The sequence below is a fragment of the Planococcus citri genome, chromosome 1, assembly GCF_950023065.1.
Source record: "Planococcus citri chromosome 1, ihPlaCitr1.1, whole genome shotgun sequence".
Classification (NCBI taxonomy): Eukaryota; Metazoa; Arthropoda; class Insecta; order Hemiptera; family Pseudococcidae; genus Planococcus; species Planococcus citri.
In genome coordinates, this window is record NC_088677.1 from 8312095 (window position 1) to 8337613 (window position 25519).

At 38.6% G+C, this 25519-nt stretch overlaps 1 protein-coding gene and 1 long non-coding RNA gene across 2 annotated transcripts in view; both read left to right on the forward strand.

Moving 5' to 3' along the window:
• LOC135846894 (uncharacterized) overlaps positions 1-25519 on the forward strand; it is a 74113-nt gene that overhangs the window by 5710 nt on the left and 42884 nt on the right. The gene's annotated exons all lie outside the window — the stretch shown is intronic.
• LOC135846638 (uncharacterized) lies at positions 537-19658 on the forward strand. The gene is made up of 2 exons (XM_065365849.1): positions 537-707; positions 16321-19658. The coding sequence occupies exons 1-2, from the start codon at positions 641-643 to the stop codon at positions 19041-19043; spliced, it is 2790 nt and encodes a 929-aa protein (XP_065221921.1). The 5' UTR covers positions 537-640; the 3' UTR covers positions 19044-19658.

The following is a 25519-nucleotide window of genomic DNA, read 5'->3' on the forward strand; positions in this document are numbered from 1 at the left end:
GTTGAGAATATTCGCGCAGATCTACATAATATTAACAATCTACTACATAATTTATGGCCTAATTTATTTTCGAATCTATGTTGGAAGCGGTCTAAGATGAGTTTCAATTTGTTTCTTCATTACCGTACATCTCTCACAACAGTCATCATCATTGAACTTTGACCCGGTGAGCTGTTCAGCTCGTCTAGGAAACTTTAGAAGAATTATTGCTCGCCGATGTGTCATCGAGTTTTTTCTTCTCTCACAACAGAATTTTTTATTTTCATCGAATCGTGCCAAAATAACTTTTCGCGTGCGTAATCTTCCCCACCCGTAATGTTTTCCTTTCCATTTAAAGCACGTGTGTGTAGTGTGTACTGTGTATTAGTAAAGTCGATTCGAGAATCGACTCAATCGAAAACCACCCCGCCTAAAAAGACTCGTACTCCGCCTCACCATCGAGATATTTCGTTTTCTCGATATAGAGTTTTTAATTATCGATTTTCTATACTAAAATCGAAATCACTTTCAACGTTACAGTCTTTCGTTAGTCATCTTTCACACGAGAGTGGCGAGTTTGAATCACATTGTTTACGTAGTTATTTCTGCTGCAGTTTTTTTTTTTTTTTTCTTTTTATAAAGTGAATCTCATGTTGATGAAATGTTGCGGTTTATCAATATTTTGTTGGTTCTGTTTCTGGTTCATAGTACATCATTTAAAGACGGAGGTGAGTATTTTAAAACCTTTTCTGTCAAAAAAGGCGTATTTGTCCATTTTCGTAAACGGATATCCACTCATATTTTTTTTCTGAAAGCAATTTGAAGATGAGAACGAATCTTTGGCGGGAAATGGAGAAAAGTGAAAGTGGATTTTTTTGACTGAATCGTCATTGCTGGGCTCGTGGGCTCGTACTCGAATTTGTTCCAAAAAAAAGTACACTTGACTTGATTAACCAGAAAAGTGAAAAAAAAAACATTGGAGATTGAAGTACTTATTCTGATTTTTTTATTTTGAAAAGTTCAACTACTTTAGAATTTCGTGGCAATTTTTGGCGGTAAAAAGACAACTTTTGCAATTTCCGGCTAAAACGCTAATTTTTGGCAAAATACATGAAGCGAAAATTTGACAGTTTTAACAAATGAAAATTTATTTTGACAATTTCTCATTAAAAAAAAACGACAAACGCAATTTTCTCATACTTGAACGATAATTTTTTACTATTGTGTACAAAAAAAACACAAAACTCTTGACACTTTCAGTAAAACGCAAGACTTTGAGATTTATTGTCAAAAAATGACACTTTTCAGTTGTTTCTGGCGAAAATGCAAAAGTTAGGGATAGTTTGAAAAAAAAACTGAAAAATTTTTAGCAATTTTGCTCAGAAGCGAAAATTTGACAATTTCATCAAAAAGCAGGCTGTTGCCCTCCCTTAGCTCGGGCAGTTTGCTTTTTATCTTCTGAATTAAACACTCTTATTGTCGAAATACAAAAAATAAAAATAAACTGCTCCCTGCATAAAGAATCTTTTTTTGCTTCTCAAAACATGAATTTTTGAATGCTTTTTGGCCTCGCTTCACTCGGCCTCGTTTGCTTTTCTTTTTCAATTTTGAACTTTTTTATAATTTAAAATTTTGAAGCAAAAATAATGAACTGCTTCATTCATCAATTATCACACAAAAAACATTGTTCTTGTACGACCGACCTATCAAAATACTAATTTTCGAGAGCTTTTGCCTTTTGCTTTTCATTTTTCGATTTTTCAAAAAAATCATCATTTTTGTTAGTCGGGGAGCCCACTTAAGGATAAATTGCACCCCCCCGTCGATCCTCCGGGACAACTTTTTTCTTAAAGGGGGAGTCCTAAGGAACATTTCTAGCCCTTGTACTCAAAAAAAAAAAATGGCCCTACTAACAAAATGGCGGCCATTTTGATTGACAGGTCAGCTGAAATCACAGATTTTGCGTTTCAACATAGGACTTGCACAACATTTTTCAAACTGTACAAAGGTAGATCGAAAGATCAAGCAGAAATGGATCACCTGTCAAAATTTCAAGTGCTAAAGTGCTTTTTTCGATCATTTGGTGAATTTTTGAAAATCAAATTTAGGCTTAAAATGAGGGAAAAAATCAAAATGTTACCAAATTGACAAAGAAAGCTGAAATTTGGAATATACCCTATTTTCGACATGCCAAATCGATTTGAAACTGTTTCAAACCGTTTTGAGCAGTTCTGGAGCCTCCAGCAGATTTTTGAAACTCGAAATTCCCACAAAATTTTACCAAAATGAAGTTGGAAAGCTGAAATTTATTCTCCAAACTAATTTCAATACGCTACGAAGTCAACTGCAGGTGAATTTCAAGTCGATTTGGAGCATCCAGCGATTTTTCGAAAATTACTGGAGCCTCCAGTAGATTTTGGAAACTTTGAATTTTCACAAAATTTCATGAAATGGAGATGGAAAGCTGAAATTTACTTTACACTTCGATTTTAACACCCTCTGAAGACGACTTACGGTGGGTTCAAGTCATTTTGGAGCCTCCAGCGACTTTTTGAAAATAACTGGAGTCTCTAGTAGATTTTTGAAACTTGAAATTCCTGGAACATTTTACCAAATGGAGTTGGCAAGTTGAAATTTACTTCGCAAACTAATTTCAATTCGATATGAAGCCGACTACATGGTGGTTTCAAATGGTTTCAAATGGTTTTGAAGCTTCCAGCTGCTTCTTGGAAATTTCAATTTTCCAAAAAACACCATACGACCTCTCAAAAAGTGGCTGGAGGCTCCAAAACAACTTGAAATCCCAGCAGACGACTTCGTAGCGTATTAAAATTAGCTTGCAGAATGAATTTTGACTTTTCATCTCCGTTTGATGACATTTTGTGAAAATTTAAAGGTTCAAAAATCCATTGGAGGCTCCAGTAATTTTCAAAAAATCGCTGGATGCTCCAAAACAACTTGAAATTCCCCTGCAGTTGACTTCGTAGCGTATTGAAATTAGTTTGCAGAATAAACTTCAGCTTTCCAACTCCATTTTGGTGAAATTTTGTGGGAATTTCGAATTTCAAAAATCTGCTGGAGGCTCCAGAACTGCTCAAAACGGTTTGAAACAGTTTCTGATCGATTTGGCATTTCTTGGTTTGATGAAATTTTGGGGAGATTTCAAGTTTTAAAAATGTACTGGAGGCTCCAGTAATTTTCAAAAAAGTCGTTGGAGGCTCTAAAATGACTTGAAACCCACCAGAAGTCGTCTTCAGAGGGTGTTAAAATCGAAGTGTAAAGTAAATTTCAGCTTTCCATCTCCATTTCAAGAAATTTTGTGAAAATTTAAAGTTTCAAAAATCTGCTGGAGGCATCAGGAATTTTTAAAAAGTCGCTGGAGGCTTCAAAACGACTTGAAATTCACCTGCAGTACTTACTTCGTAGCGTATTGAAATTAGTTTTTAGAATAAATTTTAGCTTTACAGCTCCAATTTGATGGAATTTTATGGGAATTTCGAGTTTCAAAAATCTGCTGGAGGCTCCAGAACTGCTCTAAACGGGTTGAAACCGTTTCCAATCGATTTGGCATGTCGAAAATAGGGTATATCCCAAATTTCAGCTTTCTTGGTCAATTTGGTAACATTTTGATTTTTCCCCTCATTTTAAGCCTAAATTTGATTTTCAAAAATTCACCAAATGATCGAAAAACGCACTTCAGCACTTGAAATTTTGACAGGTGATAAATTTTTGCATGATCTTTCGATCTACCTTTGTAAAGTTTGAAAAAGTTCGTGCAAGTCTGTGTTAAAACGCAAAATCTGCGAATTCGGCTGACCCAAGGTATCCAGGGTGTCTAACGGTCCTTCCGGTCCTTCCAGGTCAGTAAAAGTCCTTTTTTTTGCCTATTGGTCCTTCTTTTTCAAAAAGTCCTTCAAAAGTCCTTCTTTTTGCCAGAAGGTCCTTCTTTTTTCCGAATTTTCTAATAATTCTGTCATTTAATAAAAATTAGGAATGGGTTCTTTTACGTCTCATATTGTATTAATTTTCCACAGCTTTCGCCCTCGCTTCGCTCGGGCTAGATCATTTTTCTTTTCTTTTCTCTGACCGAAAAGTTAAAGGGTAGAAAAATACCTATGACTCCTCAAATTAAAAATAATGCTGTTTTACTACTCAGGAATCGTGAATTTTCGAAAGCTTTTGCCCTCGCTTCGCTCGGGCGTCTATTAATATTTCTAGCTATAATAAATACCTATAAAATTTTCTGAAAACTTTTAAAATTTGTAAATTTTGAAGCTATGAAAATCAACTTTTTGCATAAAAAATGATGTTTTACGTTTTGAATTATCAATTTTTCACAGCTTTCACCCTCGCTTCGCTCGGTCAAATTGCAATTTTACTACAACAATTTTCAAACATTTCCTAGAATGGAAAAATCAACTTGAGAAATTCCAAAAACATAACCGAATCAATGAAAAGTTCAAATAAATTTTTTATTCGACATTTTCGTTTTCAACTTCCCTTTTTAAAAAATGGTTCGAACCACATCTGGCCTATTCTTTGGAAAAAATCTTGGTGGGGAGGAGGGAGTTTGGAGTAAAGAATTGGGAAAATCTAGCGAGAAAAATTGAAAGAATGTCTCAATCTCACCCCCTCTCCATCTCCCACCACGTATCGTTTCGTCACGCCTTTGAAAATAAAATGTAATGTTTTGTGTGGAAAGTTTTTTGCTCAGCTCCTTTTTATTACATTAAAAATTTTTTAGTCACTTTTTTGATTACTTTTTGGTTAGTAAAGTCATTTTTTTGAGAAAAATTTGAGTACCATCTCTGATATTAAAATTGTTCATCAAAATAGTTTCCCTTACTCAATTTTGATGTCTAAAAAGTAAGCGAGGGTACGTGAGGCGTGACAAAGTATAACTTGAAAATATGTCGAATTAAAAAAATAGGAAAAAAGTACGGAATTTTGTTTTTTGCATTTGGTAGTCATTAGACAAGAAATTTATCAGGTCTATTTTGAATGCATATTTTTAATTTTTTTGTTTCTTCTAAAAATTAAATATAAATTGTTGAAGTTGTTTTTTTTTTGGCAATTTTGTAAAAATGAATGAGAGGGGGGGTCAATAGGTGCATTTTTAATTTTAAAAATGTCCTTCCAAAAGGTCCTTCCAAGGTCCTTCAAAAGTCCTTCTTTTTAGTTTTCAGATTTTGTTAGACACCTTGGGTATCTAACAGGTAGTGCAAGTAGTGAAAGTAGTGAAAGTAGTGAAAAAGTAGTGAATTTTGTTAAAAAGGTAGTGAAAAAATGAAAAAATTCCAATTCGTTCCTTTTTCTCGATCTTCATTCCGTAGAAAAGAGCTCATTTGTCGACTTTTTTAGAGCTTGAATTACACATTTTTGAGAGCTTTTGCCCTCGCTTCGCTCGGGCTGTTTGCTCTTTTTCCCCGTAAAAAACTATTGTTCAAATTCAAGAAATGTTCGAAGTTTGAATCAAAAAAATTAACTCCTTCCTGCATGAAGAAATTTTTTTTCACTTCTCGAAACATGCATTTTTTAAAGCTTCTGCCCTTGCTTCGCTCGGGCTCGTTTGCTTTTTTTTCAATTTTGAATTTTTCAAAAAAAAATCATTTGAATTTCAAAATTTTGAAACAAAGTAATAAACTTCTTATAATTTAACTAATTCATCACACTAAAAATCATCGTTTTTTACATATATGTATGTACCTCCCTCTCGAAATTAAAAATTTGGTTGGTTAAAAAAAAGTTTTTATTCGCCCAATTTCATTACATGAGCAAGAACTCTTAACGTGAAAAAAAATCAAAAATTGAAATGATAAAATAATATTTTTGACATCCGCTTGCTTGAAAAAATCTTGTGATGTTGAAGACATGCATTGGAAAACTAAAAGCGAAAAATTCTAATGTAAAATTTTGCCTCCCCCCGGCTCCTTTTTTTTTTTATAAAATCTCTAGTGTTTGAAAAATGTCCTGCTAAAGTCCTGATTTTTTATTTTGAAATTTTGTTTTACACCTTGTCTTAAAACGAATGTAATAAGCTCGTTCATTTGTATTGTTTTTTTCAATAATTTTGATTAAAATTAATACAAATTTTCTTCCAGTTTCAATTTAAAAAAAATTTTTTTTTTGTTAAAAATTTGACTTTGTTAATTTTTTGTGTGGGGGGAGGGGGGGCGGTCGAGTGGATGGCATTCTAAAAATTTGGTTGAAAAAAGGTAGTGAAAAAAGTAGTGAAAAGGTAGTGATTTTTTCAAAAAAAAATCCGTTAGATACCCTGTGACCTGTCAATCAAAATGGCCGCCATTTTGTAAGTAGGGCCACTTTTTTTTTGAGTACAAGGGCTAGAAATGTTCCTTAGGACTCCCCCTTTAAGAAAAAAGTTGTCCCGGAGGATCGACAGGGGGGTGCAATTTATCCTTGAGTGGGCTCCCCGACTATGTATTTCAAAATTTTGAAGCAAAAAAACTTCTCATTCGTAATTCACCTTAGAAAAAAAAAACATCTTTTTTCATTTTTAGATATTCCACACTTGAAGGATATATTGAAATTTTCATTCGTTTTAGGAATATTGGGCAAAATTACACCTTTGACCTTTCAAATAGCAAAATTGTTATTCTAACTCTCACTTATTTTACTTTGAAACTCGCCGTTCTATTTCGAAAAATTTGTATATTTTTTTCCCAAATGTCGTTCAAATTTTCTATACCCTCCCTGCATACTTTTGAAGAAGCTTTTTTTTTTTTTTACTTCTCAAAATATGAATTTTTGAAAGCTTTTGGCCTCGCTTCACTCAGTCTCGTTTGCTTTTTTTTCAATTTCAAATTTTTCAAAATTTCAAAAATCATTTGAATTTTGAAATTTTGAAGCAAAATATTGAACTCCTTATGATGAGTAACTCATCACACAAAAAAACATTATTTTTATGTCTCTCGAAGTACTGAAAAAATTCCAAACTTGTTGGAGAAATCAAAATATACGTCATCCTCATATGAATGTTAAGCAGAATATTATACTCGTACCTGTCGCGATGACAAAATTGTTACTTTAAGTAGATATTACTAATAGTCCGGCATATGACAATAGGAGTAATTGCACCCCCCCCCCGCCGATCCTCCGGGACAACATTTTTCTTAAAGGGGACAGCCTAAGGAACATTTTAATGCAAAGTTGCCAAAAAAAAAGTTGGCCTTACTTACAAAATGGCGGCCATTTTGATTGACAGGTCAGCCGAAATGGCAGATTTTGCGTTTTAACATAGGACTTGCACAAACTTTTTCAAACTTTACAAAGGTAGATCGAAAGACCATGCAAAAATTTATCACCTGTCCAAATTTCAAGTGCTAAAGTGCGTTTTTCGATTTTTGGTGAATTTTTGAAAATCGAATTTAGGCCAAAAATGAGGGAAAAAATCAAAATCTTACCAAATTGACCAAGAAAGCTGAAATTTGGGATATACCCTATTTTCGACATGCCAAATCGACTGGAAACGGTTTCGACCCGTTTTGAGCAGTTCTGGAGCCTCCAGCAGATTTTTGAAACTCGAAATTCCCACAAAATTCCATCAAATTAGAGTTGTAAAGCTAAAATTCATTCTAAAAACTAATTTCAATACGCTACGAAGTACTGCAGGTGAATTTCAAGTCGTTTTGGAGGCTCCAGCGACTTTTTTGAAAATTCCTGAAACCTCCATCAGATTTTTGAATCTTTTAAATTTTCACAAAATTTCATCAAATGGAGATGGAAAGCTGAAATTTACTCTACACTCCAATTCTGGAAAGCTGAAATTTACTCTACACTCCAATTTTAACACCCTCGGAAGACGACTTTAGGTGGATTCAAGTAATTTTAGGGCCACCAGCGACTTTTTTTGAAAATTACTGGAGCCTCTAGCAGATTTTTGGAACTTTAAATTTTCACAAAATTTCATCAAATGGAGATGGAAAGCTGAAATTTACTGCACACTTCAATTTTAACACCCTCTGAAGACGATTTCAGGTGGGTTCAAGTCATTTTAGGGCCTCCAGCGACTTTTTTGAAAATTACTGGAGCCGCCAGAAGATTTTTTAAACTTGAAATTTCTCCAACATTAATTTATCAAATGGAGTTTGCAAGCTGAAATTTACTTCGCAGACTACATGGTGGTTTCAAATGGTTTTGAAGCTTCCAGCTACTTTTAGGAAATTTCAATTTTCCAAAAAAACGTCATACAACCTTTCAAAAAGTTGCTGGAGGCTCCAAAAAGACTTGAAATTCACCAGCAGTCAACTTCGTAGCGTATTGAAATTAGTGTGCAGAATGAATTTCGACTCTCCATCTTGGTTTGATAACATTTTGGGGAAATTTCAAGTTTCAAAAATCTACTGGAGGCTCCAATAATTTTCAAAAAAGTCGTTGAAGGCTCTAAAATGACTATAAATCCAGAAGTCGTTTTCAGAGGGTGTTAAAATTGGAGTGTAGAGTAAATGTCAGCTTTCCATCTCTATTTGATGAAATTTTCTGAAAATTTAAAGTTTCAAAAATCTGCTGGAGGCTTCAGGAATTTTCAAAAAGTCGCTGGAGGCTCCAAAACAACTTGAAATTCACCCGTAGTACTTCGTAGCGTATTGAAACTAGTTTTTAGAATGAATTTTAGCTTTACAACACCAATTTGATGGAATTGTGAGCTAAAGAACGTACGATAGTTACAACGAACACTTTAATACTGATTATTACATACATTGTAACTATACATCAACGTGAGATAAATGTTATCTTTATTCGATTACGTACATATGCGCTAAACGCTACAAGCGTCCCCCTTTTTTTTTTTTTTTTTTTTTTTTTTTCGACTATACTATACAACTTAAAACTAATGGTAACTTTATTTAAAAGAGGGAAACGACAATTTCAAATTAAAAAAATTTTTTCGATCATAAAAAAAGAATAAAATTAGGCAAAAAATCAGCAAATAAAATACAAATTAAAACATAGAAGTATAAATAATCTAGCAACAACCATCTCCAAATCTCACAGGTTTCCGTATGGCCCTACCACTTCGAGTACGTGGCTGCGTAGGATCTGGCGATGGAGGGAGAGGCGTTGAGGCAGGAGAGAGGGGAATGGATCGAGCCTGACTTCGGACATAAATCGATTTTCGGTTCGCTTTGGTGTTCCTCAACGTTTCCTCCTCTGCCTGCTTGACATCGTAACCTCTCACAATATATTTCTGTGGCAAATCAGGCCCTTTGTCGGCATTATCACTAACCAATGAATACGCAGGCTTCAACCTATCAATGTTGACCGAATCCTGCTTACCATTGACATCGATCAGGTACCACTTTGGGGTGCGTTTTATGACGAGGTATGGCCCCTGGTAAGGTGCCTCGAGCGGCATTTTGACACGATCAACACGTACATACACACGATCGCAGGACTTCAAATCCGGATGTACAAACACGTCAGTGTGTCTTTTTCGGACTGGTGCAGGGCGGATACGTCGGAAAGCATTACGCAGATCGGAGACATATGAGAAAGTATCTGCAATATGCTCAGAATTTTCGAAAATTTCGCCTGGCAATCTCAATGTACGACCAAATGCCATTTCCGCACATGATCCACCAGTATCATCTCGAGGTGACAAGCGTAAACCCAATAAAACTGCCGGTAGCATAGTGAGCCAATTTCCACCTCTGCATTTGAGTGCATCTTTCAATCGGCGATGCATGCGCTCGACCATTCCGTTGGCACGGGGGTTATATGCAACAGTTTTGACTTGCTGTGAGCCCAGCAGTGTGGAAACTTGAGAAAATAGCGCAGACGTAAATTGGCTGCCTCGATCTGTGGTCAAGTACGCAGGTACGCCATACCTAGCCACCCACTGCTCAACAAAGGCTCTCGCCACAGTCTCTGCAGAAATATCACGAAGTGGTACAACCTCTAACCAGCGTGTTGCGCGATCTACAAAGGTGCACAGGTATCTGTAGCCATCAGGAGTGGCAGACAATACAACGATATCCATATGTAGGTGCTCGAATCTGTCACTAGGTGGAAACACACCAACTGGAGCTTTAGTATGCCTTGTAATTTTACTGCGTTGGCATGGTTCACAGGCACAGTGCCAAACACGAACGTCTTTCTTTAATCCAGGCCAATAGTATCGATCAGCTATCAAACGTTGAGTGGCCTTCAGCCCAGGATGCGCCACATTATGTATTTTTTGAAAAACCGTTTGGTGAAGTGCTTTAGGGACGAGTGGCCTGTGCTTGCCTCGAAATAATGAACAAAGCACACTGTTACCATCTTTATCGAACAGCTCGCCAATTTGGTGGTCATGTAGGCCATTTTGGCGGATCCACTCCATGTCCTTGTCCAACCTCTGTGCTTCAGCAAATTCCTCCAGGGTGAAACCAAACCGCTTGTTGACTGTAACTGAGTCTACTTCTGGCCTACTCAGACCATCGGCCACAACGTTGTCAACCCCGGAGATATGCACAATCTCACTAGTGAACTGTGAGAGGTAATGGGCTTGTCTGGACCTACGCTGCAGTTTTATGTGTTTTTGAGTTTGAAAAATAGGCAGCAGTGGCTTGTGGTCCGTTGCCAAAACCAAGCGTCTACCCTCGATGAGGTGTTCAAAATGCTCAACACCCAGGAACAAAGCATATAATTCTCGATCATAGGTGGGCCACAGCTGCTCACGTTCATCCAATTTTCGCGAAAAAAACCCTAACGGTTCTCTGGTACCATCTTTCGTAATCTGGTCAAGGGCCGCACCAACTGCAGTGCCTGAGGCATCCGCAGTCAACACCAAAACAGCATCTTCTCGAGGGTAGTGCAACAATGTAAATGTAGAGAACAGGGTTTTGGCATCTTCGAATGCTTTTGTCAGCTCGGGGGTCCATTTTACCAGGGTTATATCTTTCCGCTTCGTTCGACCTTTTAAAATTGTGTTCAAGGGGGCGAGGACCTCAGCAGCCTGCAGCTTGAACTCACGGTAGAAATTGAATGTGCCAATTACGCTGCGCAGCGCCTCTATCGTCTTTGGGCGTTGCAATTTGCTGAGGTAAGCAATACGTTCCTCTGTCGGCTTATAACCATCTTGAGTCACACAATGCCCAAAGAAGCAAACCTCTGGAGCGCAAAATGTAGATTTTTTTATGTTCATACTAAGGCCATACTTCGCCAACCTTGCAAAAATAATCTCAAGGTGACGATAATGCTCCTCTACAGAATCTGAGAAAACCAAAATATCATCTAAGTAGATGAAAACGAAAGGTAGATCGCCTAAGATCGAACGAATAAACCTCTGGAAGGTGGCAGGCGCGTTTCGTAAGCCCAACGGCATCCGATTATACTCGAAAAATCCGGCACATGATGATAATGCAGTCTTAGGGCGATGAGGAGGGTAGATGGGTATGTTGAAGTAAGCACAAACGAGATCAAGGTTTGAAAATACCTTTTTTCCAAACAGACTCTGAGTAGAATCGCGCATATCAGGCAATGGGTAACGATCAGGCAATGTACACGAATTCAACAACCTGTAGTCACCAGCTATTCGAATTTTGCCGTTTTTTCGAATAGGTACCACTGGAGAAGCCCATTGTGACTTGGAATGACTGATTAGGCCGGACTCAAGATGGGCATCCATCTCAGCTCTGATCTGTTTGGCAATTTGTGGCTGAACTCTTCGTGGTTTTTGGTACACTGGTGGTCCATGCGTCTCAATGAAATGAAGGACATCGTGAGGAGGACTTGCATGGTACTGAGGTGGGCGCAACAGTGAGGGGTACTTTCGAAAGAGGTCGCCTAAAGGGCCATCAGGCAACTCACCATTGACTAGATTAACACTGGCCTGAGACGTTTCAACTGCTTGGCATTGCGCACTCAATAATAATTTCCCATCGAACAGGCGCTTGCGACGTGTATCAGGTAGCAGATGGTAATATGACAAAAAATCTGCACCCAAAATTGGCATTGTGACGTCTGCAAAGACGAAATTCCAAGAGTACGTAGTTAACATGCCAAAGTCCACCGTAACCACCTCTGTACCGAAGGTGTCTATTTTACTGCCATTAGCTGCGGTAAGTTTATACTGATATTTTTCTCTGGCACAATGACGCTTTGGCAGGAAGTTGCGAGGCAAAATCGAAATATCAGAACCACTATCCACCAAAAATAACGAGCCAGATTTTTTATCGCGTATGAATAGACGAGGTGAATTAGTATGAGAGGTATCGGCAGCTTCGGCGCAGCTGGGGGACTGTATCGCTGCTTTACGTGTCCCCTCTGCTAGTTTTCCGAAGAATTTTCTTTATATTCACTGCAACCTGCGTAACATTTACGCGCATTATTTCCCCATTTGTCATGGTACCAGCATTTACCATTAAATAGATCACGAGAATGGTATGGTGATGGAGAACGGCGACGTGAACGTGAACGATCTCTGCCACTGTGACTCGAATTCGATCTATCCCTTGAGCGACTGCGGTTCATAGCAGCGATTTGCTTCGTCAGCTCGGTAACGGCAGCTAGTAGCAAAGAGTCGACAGTTTGAGGTGCTGAAGCTGAGCAGCACTGTGTATGTGCAGTTGCCGATGCAGGTAACGTGGCAGTTTGAGGTGCTGAAGCTGCACAGCACTGTGTATGTGCAGTTGCCGATGTGGGTAACGTTGAAGGGGTAAATGTACTGCTCGTAGATGGCATGGTAGAGTTTGCCATCAAGGAAAACACCGATGAACCTTGGCTCAACATGCCACTCGCTAACTGCAAATCCATAATCGTCTCAGTCTGCTTTGCAAGCTCGTCGAGTGGTAACGAGAGACTGGATGTCACTGCCATTCTAGTTTGAATGGGAATTTTTGATAAAAACATCTCCTTAATTGCACTATCCGAAAAGGAGTTACCAGCCAACGTGCGAATCTGGTCGAGAATACGAGTAGGTTTCGTTTCGGTTAATGTGTGGGAATTGAGGAGTTTTTGCAACTTTCGTTCCTCAGAATCACCATACGCCTCTAGTAACTTCGTCTTCGCGTCTGAGTATGGCGTAGCAAGAGTTTCAGAACTCTTTATGATTGAACTAATTCGTTCATATTGAGCAATATCTAAACTCTGTAGAAGATGAGAAAACTTTGTCTTTTCATCCTTGACGTCGTTGGCGGCGAAAATTGCATGTGCCGCAGAAAACCATAAATCTGGAGAGGTTTCGGAAAAAGGAGCAATACGTAGCTTAACAGGTGCAGAGGCAGGAGCGGTAGACGGAGTTCCAACAGTCATCTTTGCAAAGCACAACAAACGATAAAAATGTGTAGAACGTCACAACACGAAATCGTGCACAAATCCGCCGATAACGACCGTAAAAAACACGCGAATATACTCAAAAATTCTCTAAACACACCAGAATACTCAAAAAATGTTATTACGCGCGAAAATACGCAAAAAATTGCAAAAATTTTCACCAAAAAACGTTGAAATATACAGGTTTTTTGCTGAATAAAAATTATCTCGTCACGGTCGCCACTTTGTGAGCTAAAGAACGTACGATAGTTACAACGAACACTTTAATACTGATTATTACATACATTGTAACTATACATCAACGTGAGATAAATGTTATCTTTATTCGATTACGTACATACAAGTCGACCAGTTGCGGATAATTCCGCAACAAATTCTACATAAAATGTAGATACATGACGTCATTGTGAAAATAATGAATTTCGTGTCAATCATTTCTCCATTATTTCATATTTGTTAGAAGTTAATTTCATAATTTCAATAATTCAAACAAAATACTCTTGAACTTGGCTATATGCAGGACTGCAGGAGAATGGGAAAAAAATTTCCAAGTGGAGAATTGAAGAAGTTTGATTCTTTTTACTCAAAATCCTTCTATAGAGTACCTGGACCCCATAATTTTTTTATACCATTCCATAAGTAATAAGAAAATTTTATCAAAAAAAAAATCTGAAGCACTAAGCAGAACCCTTAACCTAAGCCTATAAATGGGTCAGTTGTCATTGTCATTTGACAATTCTTTCCAGCTGTCAGCTGTCCAGTTATAGAAAAAGTTGATGTTTTTCACTGTTTTTGTAAATCACCATCATTTCTATCAAATTTGAGTATTTGAGATGAATTGATGAATATAATTATGATCATTCGCATTCCCTAGTAAAAAAAACCAATGGTTTCAAATGAAAATATCATGGGGTATTTTGAAACCACTAATATTTTTTTTAATCAGGGGTTTCTCTTATGAATTCGTTGGTGTTTTTTTAAAAATTTTTAAATCAATTGCCTAAATGAAAAAAAATGCACGAAAAAAATTACGAATTTTTTATTTTTTGTAAGCTAATCCAGGGATGTGAACTGCGAACAAAAAAAAAATAGGTCAATTTATTTGCTCACTATATATGTATACTCACATATTTATTCTCGAAAAGAACTAAGAAGTTCAAAAAAGTCGTACAGACAGTGAGCTGAGCTCAACTGCTCAAGTCAAAGGTCATGTAAAAAATCTTACTTAGTTATAGTTTTATTTAAATCTGCAAAATGATGCTTCTGGACAAAGCACTGCCTCTTTACACATAATTATATGTATTTTAGTTGTTTTCTGTTGAAAAATGTGCATATTTTCATGATTTGTTAAATATCAATATATTAACATCTACGCCGATTTTCGGAATGTAGGTATTCATTTTCATTTTTTGTTCAACATCTTTTCTGCATTATTTTCGAGAAATGATGTATTGAATTGATGTATGACAAATTGACGATGATTTGAAAAATTTAATTAGATTTAATATTGATAGAAGTCTCATTACTCTCATTCAACAAAGTCTCTTCAACTTTTTCAGTTTTCAATTTTCATTTATCATCATCTTTTCAAAAACGAAAAAAATGTCTTCGTATGACGTCACACAACCTAGCCCAAGGTTTGAAGGTTTCATTGATGTTAATTGTTTCCAAGGTTTCGAAATGATGGAGGTACTGCGGATCTATTTTCGTGATCGAAAACCAAAACATTCTCCTGATTCCAAAATCCAACCATTTTTTAATTACAATTTTTTTGGAAAAATGTAAATTTTCAAAAAGATTCGAAGGCATTCGCTCAGGTAAGGAGGTTTCTAAACGTCAAAATTAATTCGCAAAAACCAAAAACGGCCGTACAATCGGCGCAAAAGGTACCAAATGGCTCCAAGTTTTGTGTATTAATAGTTAGATGCGCTAAACGCTACAGAATTTTGTGGGAATTTCGAGTTTCAAAAATCTGCTGGAGGCTCCAGAACTGCTCAAAACGGGTTGAAACCGTTTCCAGTCGATTTGGTATGTCGAAAATAAGGTATATCCCAAATTTCAGCTTTCTTGGTCAATTTGGTAAGATTTTGATTTTTTCCCTCATTTTTGGCCTAAATTCGATTTTCAAAAATTCACCAAAAATCGAAAAACGCACTTTAGCACTTGAAATTTGGACAGGTGATAAATTTTTGCATGATCTTTCGATCTACCTTTGTAAAGTTTGAAAAAGTTTGTGCAAGTCCTATGTTAAAACGCAAAATCTGCCATTTCGGCTGACCTGTCAATCAAAATGGCCGCTATTTTGTAAGTAAGGTCAACTTTTTTTTTTGGCAACTTTGCATTAAAATGTTCCTTAGGATGTCCCCTTTAAGAAAAATGTTGTCCCGGAGGATCGGCGGGGGGGTGCAATTACTCCTATTGTCATATGCCGGACTATAATTTCACTTTGAAACTCGCCGATTTACCTATTTCGAAAAATTGGAATTTTTTTCACAAAACTCGTTCAAAGTTTGCATTCAATTTTTGTGTATTTTTAAAAATTTGTCATGTTGTAAAAAGTTTTTTTTTTTCGTCCAATTTCTTTACATTTAGCAAAGAACCTCAAAAGTGAAAATAAAATGAAAAATTGAAATACCTAATAAAATTATATTTTCGACATCCGTTTGCTTGAAAAAAATCTTGCGGTGTTTAAAGGCAGAAATTCTCGCCCACCCCCTCCCCCTCTTGAGAAATCCGAAGTGTTTAAAAAACATCCTGCCAAAAGTCTTGATTTTAGTACTCGTATTTTGAAATTTTGGTGTAGACACCCTTTAAAAAAATCGTTCTTGGCGGGGGGGGGGGGTTTGACTTAGCCTTCTTCAAGATGTAAGTAGGTATAAAACAATTGAATTTTGGAAAAATTTGTAAAAAAAAAAAGAAGAAAACTTGAGTATCCTATCATAATCAGAACGTGTCCGAGTACGAGCCCTGGTCATTGCCTGTGAGCAAAAATGGACGAACTTAGGCCTTCTTTTGGCGATTCGCGTTCGAACTGTATGATTTACACTCGTGTATATTTTTTTATTGCAGTTGCACAAACAATTCCTGACGACTCCGACGCAACAATCAATAAAACCCTGAGTCTCATTCGACAGGCAGATCAAATTATTCAAAACAGCACAACGAAAGACGCGATTTTAATTCTTGGTATCAGCGGAGTTGGAAAAACACCGTTCGCAAAATGGATGACGCAAGACAATAACAAACTAATGTCGGTACGAAAAACAAATGGAAGCCTCAAGCTGTATGTTATGGAAGATACTGATCGTTCTATCGGTACAAATACCCTCTTATCGGCGACGGTGTTCCCAAAATTATATACAAACGCGTCGACAAAGGCGGTTTTTTACGATTTTCCCGGATTTGTAGACACCCGAGGTACGAAGTACAATATAGCAACGACTTACGCGTCCAAAGGAGTTATATATAAAACTCGACGAGTTAAATTAATTTTCCTTGTAAATTACGATAGTGTAAAATCGTTAGCTGATCGGACCGCTTTTACGAATTTCTTAACTTACGTATGCGAATTTCTTACCGATATAAACAAGTTCAAGGATAGTATTGGTATTGTGGTATCGAAAGTACCCAAATATCCCGACGACGCGGAAGCTTCCAACGAGCAAGTTATCAACAGCGTTGCTGATTTCATTCAAACAGAAGTGCAGTCTTTTCTGCGAAATCAATCGCAAACGGTTTCATCTTACGAGGAAAAAGCCTTCTACACGAAAGCGTTGTCGTTCACATCTATAATTCTGACTAAAATCAACGACGAATATACGAGAATAGGACTTTTTAGAATGCCCGATCAAGGCGGACCTTACAGTAATATTCCTTTGGTACAAAATGGAAAAGGCCGAATCGAACAAATGATACGCGAACTCGAGTTTACCAAAATCGCCGACAACGATTTCAACTACGTGCTATCTGCTGAAGCGAAGAGTAATCTCAATAACCTTACGCTGAAAATGAATACCAACATATACGCTGTTATTCGCCAAATCGGACAAAATATTATATCGCTGACTTCTACGAAGGAAAACAACATTTACGATGTGACAAAGTTACACGACGAATTATACGAAACGCACGCGGGACTTTCGAAGGCGCAGCAATCGGCGAATAATTTGAGTATCGAACAATGCGTAGAACTGGTCGACAAAAGCACCGTCAATTTACGTAATTTTCCTCTAAACGATATCAAGTCTTACACGCATTTCTTATCGTTTTTACAGAGTTTCAATATCGATCAAATTACTCATCGTCGCTTTAAAGGCAATTGTTTCGAAGAGCTGACAACCGCCATCGACTATCTGAATGAGTCTCATAAATGGTACAATTTCCTGTTGATTATTTACGATAGTTTGTCGCATTACGACGTGCAGAAAAATATCACGACGTGTAAAAAAGCTCTTCCGAGTATAAATGTAAACGAAGATGATCAGACATCAATACGTAGTAAATTACGGTCGTTTTTTAAAGAATGTGCGAAAAAAGATGGCGAATACGCTCTTTTAGAAAATATAAATCTCGATGGTTTCAAGTTGAATGCCTTGGATAGAGTATTGAATTACACGTTACAGTATTCGTCGGACTTGTCGTGTGATCCTAAGAACCCTGGAAAGTTGGTGCTGAAAGGGCGATATGTGAAATTCAGCGATATCGTTAATTCGGAATCGAAATGCTCGAAACCGGTTGAAATTATGGAGGTGTTTGCATTCAACAAAGTATTCGTCGATGCGAGTTTGAATAAAACTGGCGCGAAATTTCAACTTTCCATTATGGCGCCAATTTGGGATGTTCGAATTGAACAAAAAATAATCTTAGACGGATTACCCGGCAGTGCTCATGAAAGAACAAAAGCACTTGATGGCTTGTATCCGAGTAATAATGGAACAGATGGTAAACCTGGATTACCTGGAAATTCTGCGGCAAGTTTTTTGGGTATTGGTGAAATTTTCATAAATGCTGAGCAACTGACGATTTCGGCTAACGGAGGAGATGGTGGCCCAGGGCAAGAAGGAGGTGATGGCGGAAATGGCGAGGATGGAATTACACACAGTCTCGAATTGAATTTAATACGTAAACTTAAAGAGGGAAAAGGTACACGAGAAACATTGCAAATCAACGAATACAGAGTGTATCCCCAAAAGAATTGTACTCATGGTGGTAATGGCGGAGCTGGGGGTGAAGGTGGATTTGGTGGACAACCAGGTGTCTTCTTCATGCCGCTCATCAGAAATGAAGCCATTCCTAATATTATTATATCGAATAAAAGTGGAAACGTAGGACCTGGTGGTGCAGGAGGACGAGCAGGAAATGCAGGAAAGCCAGCAAATATCACCGATGTGCTATTTTCCACGGAAACTAAATGCGTTGTCGGCGATTGTTTTTCAGTGGCTTACTATACCGTGGAAAATAGTACTAATTTTATGCCGTGTGTTAAAGGTATTCCTGGAATTAATGGTTCTATAGAACCAAATACCAGCAACTCAGAAACTGTATCTTTTTCAGCGTTCATTTCGACGATAAACGATTATAAAAAGTATTTGAGAGAAGATATGATAAATTACCAAATACCTGTAAATGAAAAACGTATAGAACATTTTCACGATTTACTAGAAAATAATACTCACGAGTATTATAATATGTCGACGTTGGTTAACGAGTTGTACAATTTAGAGAGTCAGTGTATTCGGTTACGTAATGAAATATTCGTTGTTAACGAATTACACGATTCGGATCAGTTTTAATGTTCTAATTACGCGAATTTACGTAAAAGATCGAATTATCGAAATTAAATAGAAAAATCTAACTCAAACTCAAAGAAATACTCGGGGAACATTTTTAACGGTTTATTCAATTCAACATATAACATAATAATAACGTATAACGTATTTTACAAAGTTCAACTTATTTCTAGGAAAGTCTGCAGTCAAACTTATTATATACAAATAACGTTATAAGTAACGATAACGAATAGAAACGTAAATCGATACCTACAACTACACCAACTACCTATCTAGATCTATGGGTAATTACCCGTCAGTTTACCAAAAGGCACAACACGCCTCCTAAAAAATTATTTAGAAATCTAGAAAAACTAATTTTTTCACGTGGCTTTTGGAAGCGTTGGTAACACTGACTTGCACGTACTACAAAACTCTCGCCTAAAGCGAATAAACAATAGCACTAAAACGTAAACACCGTAGAATCTCAACAGTTCAACTTTTCTCGAATAAAAACCGATTAAATAATTAACAAAATAAATTAAAACATGATTAAAATAATAAAATATAAAATGCGGGTAAAATAAGTGCTAAAATACACGATAAAACAGTTTCCGGCGAGCGTATACCGTACTACGATCTGTACGTATAGTTGACAGATAATCTACGAAAAATTTCACTCAGAAGGCCGGCTACGTACAAGGTAAAACACACGATAAAATAAATTAAAATAATTAATAAAAAACAATAAAATAGAGACCTAAACACTGGATAGACGTTAAGTAGACGACGAAAAAAATTCAACGAGCAAAATCACAGCAAAATTCACACTACAAAGTGACTAAATCACCGAACAAACGAATCTACCGATCGAAAAGAAGCTGAAAACAATCACCGAGCTTTTTGGCAGGTAGAGGCTTCGTGAACGCATCTGCCAAGTTGATCTTGCCGTCGACTTTAACTATATCTATCTCTCTGTTCGACCAAGCATTTCTTGTATTATGAAAACACAAGTTTATATGGCGAGTTTTCGATGTTTCAGGGGTTTTCGCCATACCCGCAGCAGCCGTAGAATCGCAAAGAACAAGAGTCGGTGGTAATGGAAAACCGAGCACGCTGAGCAAATTACGTATTGCTCGAACTTCGCAAACACATTGAGACAGCGCAACGTATTCGGACTCGCCAGACGATACCGCTACGCAGTTTTGTTTCTTCGCACGCCATACGATTGGACTACCGAACAGAAAAAGAATTAGCCCAGACGTAGACTTGTAATCCGACGTATCGCCGGCCAGATCAGCGTCGACAAATGCGGTAAGTAGCTTCGGCTCACACGCAGTGAACTTTAGCTTGAAGTTCGCGGTACCTTTCAAATATGTTATAACTCTGTTACAGGCTATCACTAACTTCGACGACGGCTTCGTTTGGTACCGAGAAAGAAAATTAACCGCGAAGGTAATATCAGGTCGACTCCACGAAGCTACGTATAATAACGAACCAATCATTGACTGTACCTGCGACTCAAGAGACCAATCAATATTTGCCTTTTGAAAACCGAAGTCTTCGAAAGGAGAAGGAGAACTACCAGCATCAACCAAGTTAAAACGCTCAACAATCGACTCGATATAGTCGCACTGATCGATAGTAAAACCCTCAGAGGTACGTATAATATTTACACCGAGATATTTCTTTATATCACCGAGATCTTTTACTTCAAAATTTTTCTTCAATAGGTCGATAACTCTCGAAATGAATTCATCGTCCCATCCGGTGATAAACAGATCGTCGACGTATATAGCGAGAATACACCGAAGTGCATCGCCCTCGAAGATGAAAATAGTAGCGTCGAACACAGTGGCTTTAAGGCCAATTTTCGCTAAAATACGAGCAAGCTCATTGAACCACGTCACCGGAGAGATTTTTAACCCGTACAGCGCTCGGATAAGTTTCCACACGGGGCTTTTGAATCGACCGCGATAGTAGAAGCCCTTGGGCAATTTAACGAACACCGTATAAGGTAACTTTCCATATAGAAAAGCTCCCTTTATATCTACGTGGCGAATACGCCATCCATACTTGACCGCTAGCGCTATGAGAGCTTTGATGGTGTCTGCTCGGACGACAGGAGAGAATATATCGAACGCTTCGAACACTTTTCCCTCTTGATAGCCTAAGACAACGAGCCTAGCTTTATACGTATTATTATCTTTCTTTCGATAGACCCATTTAACGCCAAGAATTTTCGCTCCAACAGGTTCCTCGACCAATTCATAGGTACCCATTCGCTCAAGATTACAGAGTTCCTCATTCATAGCGACGCGCCACTTATCACGATCAGCACCGGACGTCGCCTCCTCGAACGTAAGCTCGGGCTCACCGGCCGCTAGCATCACTGTCTCTCTCGGTACGTATTCGTGCTCTTCAATATATCGATCTTCATTCGCTACCCAAGTGACTAGGTCACCGTACTTAGAACTTTCGTCGATACGTACGTGTGAAAACACCTGCGTACTATCGTCCTCGATATTTAATAACTTGTAACCGGTTTCAGTGAACCCTACAACAACCCACTGAGCGCGCCTGGTACGTTCGTCGAGCTTTTTGCGCTGTTCTGGATGAACGAAGACTTGCGCTTTACTACCGAAGATTCGAAAGTACTGGTACTTTGTTGGCTTCTTACGCCAAAGAGAATACGGAGTTCGTTTGTCGTCAAGTGCTCGGGTAGGTAAACTATTTAACAAACAGTTTGCTGCTTCAACAGCGAAACACCAGTACTTTTGAGGCATACGCGCCTCGAACAAAAGAGCTCGGGTCTTATCCATGAGCGAACGATTGAAACGCTCCACTTTACCGTTGTGTTGATGCAAGAACGCTTCCGAGCGTTCCATGGTGATACCTCTCTCTTGACATATCCTCGAAAACATTCCTTTAACAAACTCCAATGCGTTGTCACAACGGAGGTACGCTACTTGCACGCTCTGAATGGCTTCGGCACGCTTAACGTAGTCGTCAAAACACCAACCTACATCGCTCCGAGCTTTCATAATATACGACACGTTAAAATGAGTAAAATCGTCTAACAAATTCAGAACGTATAGGTCACCCTCAACCGACTGAGGCAATGGACCTATAACGTCTGTGTGTACGAGCTTTAGTACACGATCCACTACATGTCTTTCGTCGTTACAGGGGTTCCTGCACAGCTTGGCTTTCGCGCAGACATCGCAGTTGGTCATCGACAGACCGGAATTCGATGGAAGACCCTCAATCTGATTCAACACTTTATCGCTCGGATGCCCGAGTCGTCGGTGCCATACCTTCGCCTCCTCGGACACCGTCATCGCGCTCTCGACCGGCTCTAACACATATTGGAAACGTACTTCGTTCAAACCATCCCTACGTACCGCTCTCACGACAAAATTTCCAGCGGGATCGAACAGATCGATGTCTGCAGCCAAATTGATCGACCATTCAGTATTTCTCAAGCGCTCGGTCGAAAGTAAGTTCGCCTTGAACTGACTAGAAAACTTAACACCGCGCATATGATAACTCTTTCCATTTAGACGAAGATTTACCGTACCTATCTTAGTTACGGTGACAAACTGACCCTCGAAGGCAGTGTTCACTAGCTCGTGCATCTCCTCTGACTCTACGAGATAACGCTCGTCGTTGATAAAATGATTGGTCGCGCCCGAGTCCAAAACCCATACCAAGTCACTACTCTCACCGAAACGCTCGCTCACCGGTCCTCGACCCTCACATGCCATCATAGCAGTCGACTTGACATCGGGACGCTTGCTCTTTTCTTTATTAGTCGGACAAATAACAGCGATGTGGCCATATTCACCGCAGGCAAAACACTGAGCCTTACTTACATCGCCACCGCGATATCTATGATCTTCTCCACGACCATTACCTTGGCCTCCTTGACCACCACCGCGATACCCTTGACCGCCACGACCACCACGACCGTTTCCACCGCGCCATTGACCACCGTTACCCCTACCACGATAATTCGGACTATGTCTAGGACCATTATTACTAGTAAAATTACGATTAGGATTAAAATTAATACCATTATTACTGTTTACAGGTTGCGTAGCATAACAGGAACGTGCCATATGACCGGGACGCCTGCAACGATGACACGTAGGCCTCTGCTCTTGCGCCTGGAACGCTGAGGACTTGATCACCGGACCAGAACTCGACGTACTCGCTTGATTCGCCGATTCACCGTTTTTATACCCAGCGATGATGATTTCTCGAACTTCGTCGGCCGTCGCTCCTTTCTGTAACGCTGCAGTTAACGTACCACGCAACGAATTACCACGGGTATCGTTTGGCAGCCCGTTCACCAGCCAAACTTTCTCGTCTTCTTCCAAGTCTCGACTCTGCTTGCGTATCGAGTCAGCATACTCGTCGACCTTCTTGAAATCGGTCAATCGAACAGCGGCCAGCGCAGTCTTCATTTGACAGACCTGCGCTTCCGTACGTTGGGCCCATCTCTTCTTCATTGACTCGATAAACTCGTAGGGCTTGTCACCGGCGATTAACGTGATCGTATTATGATGAACGTGTAGGCCTATAACTTCCATCGCTCGATTCTGCTCGTCGGCCGTTCCACGTTTGGCTTCATCTTCGTCGAGGGTATGGTACAAGCTCATAGCCTTTAAACGTAGGCATATTTTCCTAAACCAGGGCTCAAAATCTTTGCCCTCGAACAGTAGCGATTGTTCGACAGGTGGCGGCGTATAATGGGTAACGACCGGAGGTGCCATCACTTCTTCTTCGTCTTGTGGCGTATCTTCGAGAAGTTTTTGCTCGTTATATAACTTCGTAGCTTTCTGCTTATATTTCACCAGCTCTCCGGACTCAAGCTCCGATAAATCGACACCTTCGGACTCTGCTAATGAACGTAGAAACTCGTCGAACTTTTGCTTTCTCGTCGCAGGCATGCGTATATAACAGTAGGCTAGGCCGGGTACGGATCTTGTACTCAGACTCAAACTCGTGAGTCGTAAAACAGCGCAAAATACTCAGATTTCTCGCCTCCTGGCGCAGAAATATAACCAGCTCCAAAAAACTCCAATAAACTCAAAATAACGTACCTCTGAGATCGTACCGGCCTACCCAGCTAATTAGTCGACACGTGCACGACCGACAGCCATTATTCAAAGTTCAGAAAAGCTCAATAAATCGTACATCGAACCACGCGACACTTTGCTACCATAATGTTCTAATTACGCGAATTTACGTAAAAGATCGAATTATCGAAATTAAATAGAAAAATCTAACTCAAACTCAAAGAAATACTCGGGGAACATTTTTAACGGTTTATTCAATTCAACATATAACATAATAATAACGTATAACGTATTTTACAAAGTTCAACTTATTTCTAGGAAAGTCTGCAGTCAAACTTATTATATACAAATAACGTTATAAGTAACGATAACGAATAGAAACGTAAATCGATACCTACAACTACACCAACTACCTATCTAGATCTATGGGTAATTACCCGTCAGTTTACCAAAAGGCACAACAAGTTTGATAGGTCGCGTAAAAAAAAATTACTTTCTTATTTTTACGAATCGTTATTCAGACGAATTAACTCGTACAAAAGCGGAGAAAAACACAAAGAATTATCGAACTATTTGCGTATTGCTATTCTGAGTAAAATCGGTATCATCGATGATAATCTAGGCGATTATTTAGTCATAGATGTTAGAAATTATCTAAAGAACGCCAAAAATCATATAGTAGATTATACCAAAGCGTTGAAAGAAGTGAACAGAGATGTTCACGTAGCACGATTTAAAATCATATTCGAAGAAGAAATAAGTCGAGCTACATCGATAACAATGACGCAGATTTTACCAGAAATAGATAGATTGATGGTTGAAACTGACGAGACGATCAGATTGCTGCTTGCAGAAGCTAAAACGTTAGAAACGAACGCCCAGAAGAAAGAGGATGAAATGAAAACTGAATTACAACGTTTAAAGGATCAACTATCTTTGAAATACGTATTAGGATTCCTGCAAGTAAGCAGTGTATTTTTAGCTTTTGCCGGACCAGTAGGAGTAGCCGCAGGTGTGGCTATTGGAGGAGTCAGTACTGCTTATCAGGCGTTTGCCATTGATAGCAGTACATTACCAACTTCATTGGGTAAGCAAAATGCGAAATTCACGGAAATGATAGAAAAGCAAAAAAGACAACTAACTAATGAGATTGATGCTGTAGAACGTGAACTAGACAAACATAAAAATGAATTTTCCTATACGAATTTAACCCACATTAGAACAACGCTGGCTACAAAACGCGCAGAACTGAACACACCTGTAGCCATGCGTAGTGCTAGATATACCACTGTGCAAAGGGTGCAAAAGACAAGGGCAGAAATAACCGATCTGTTGAATAATGAAATATCGATATTGAAGCAAAACAAAAACACCAATGAAAGGAAATTAAACGAGCAAATAAACGTTTTAAATTCG

What these genes read in the sequence shown, in the direction of transcription:
- LOC135846638 (XM_065365849.1), top strand. Translation starts at nt 641, where the DNA reads ATGTTGCGGTTTATCAATATTTTGTTGGTTCTGTTTCTGGTTCATAGT. An exon ending in TACATCATTTAAAGACGGAG is followed by an intron (nt 708 to 16,320) that starts GTGAGTATTTTA and finishes TTTTTATTGCAG; the next exon opens with TTGCACAAACAATTCCTGAC.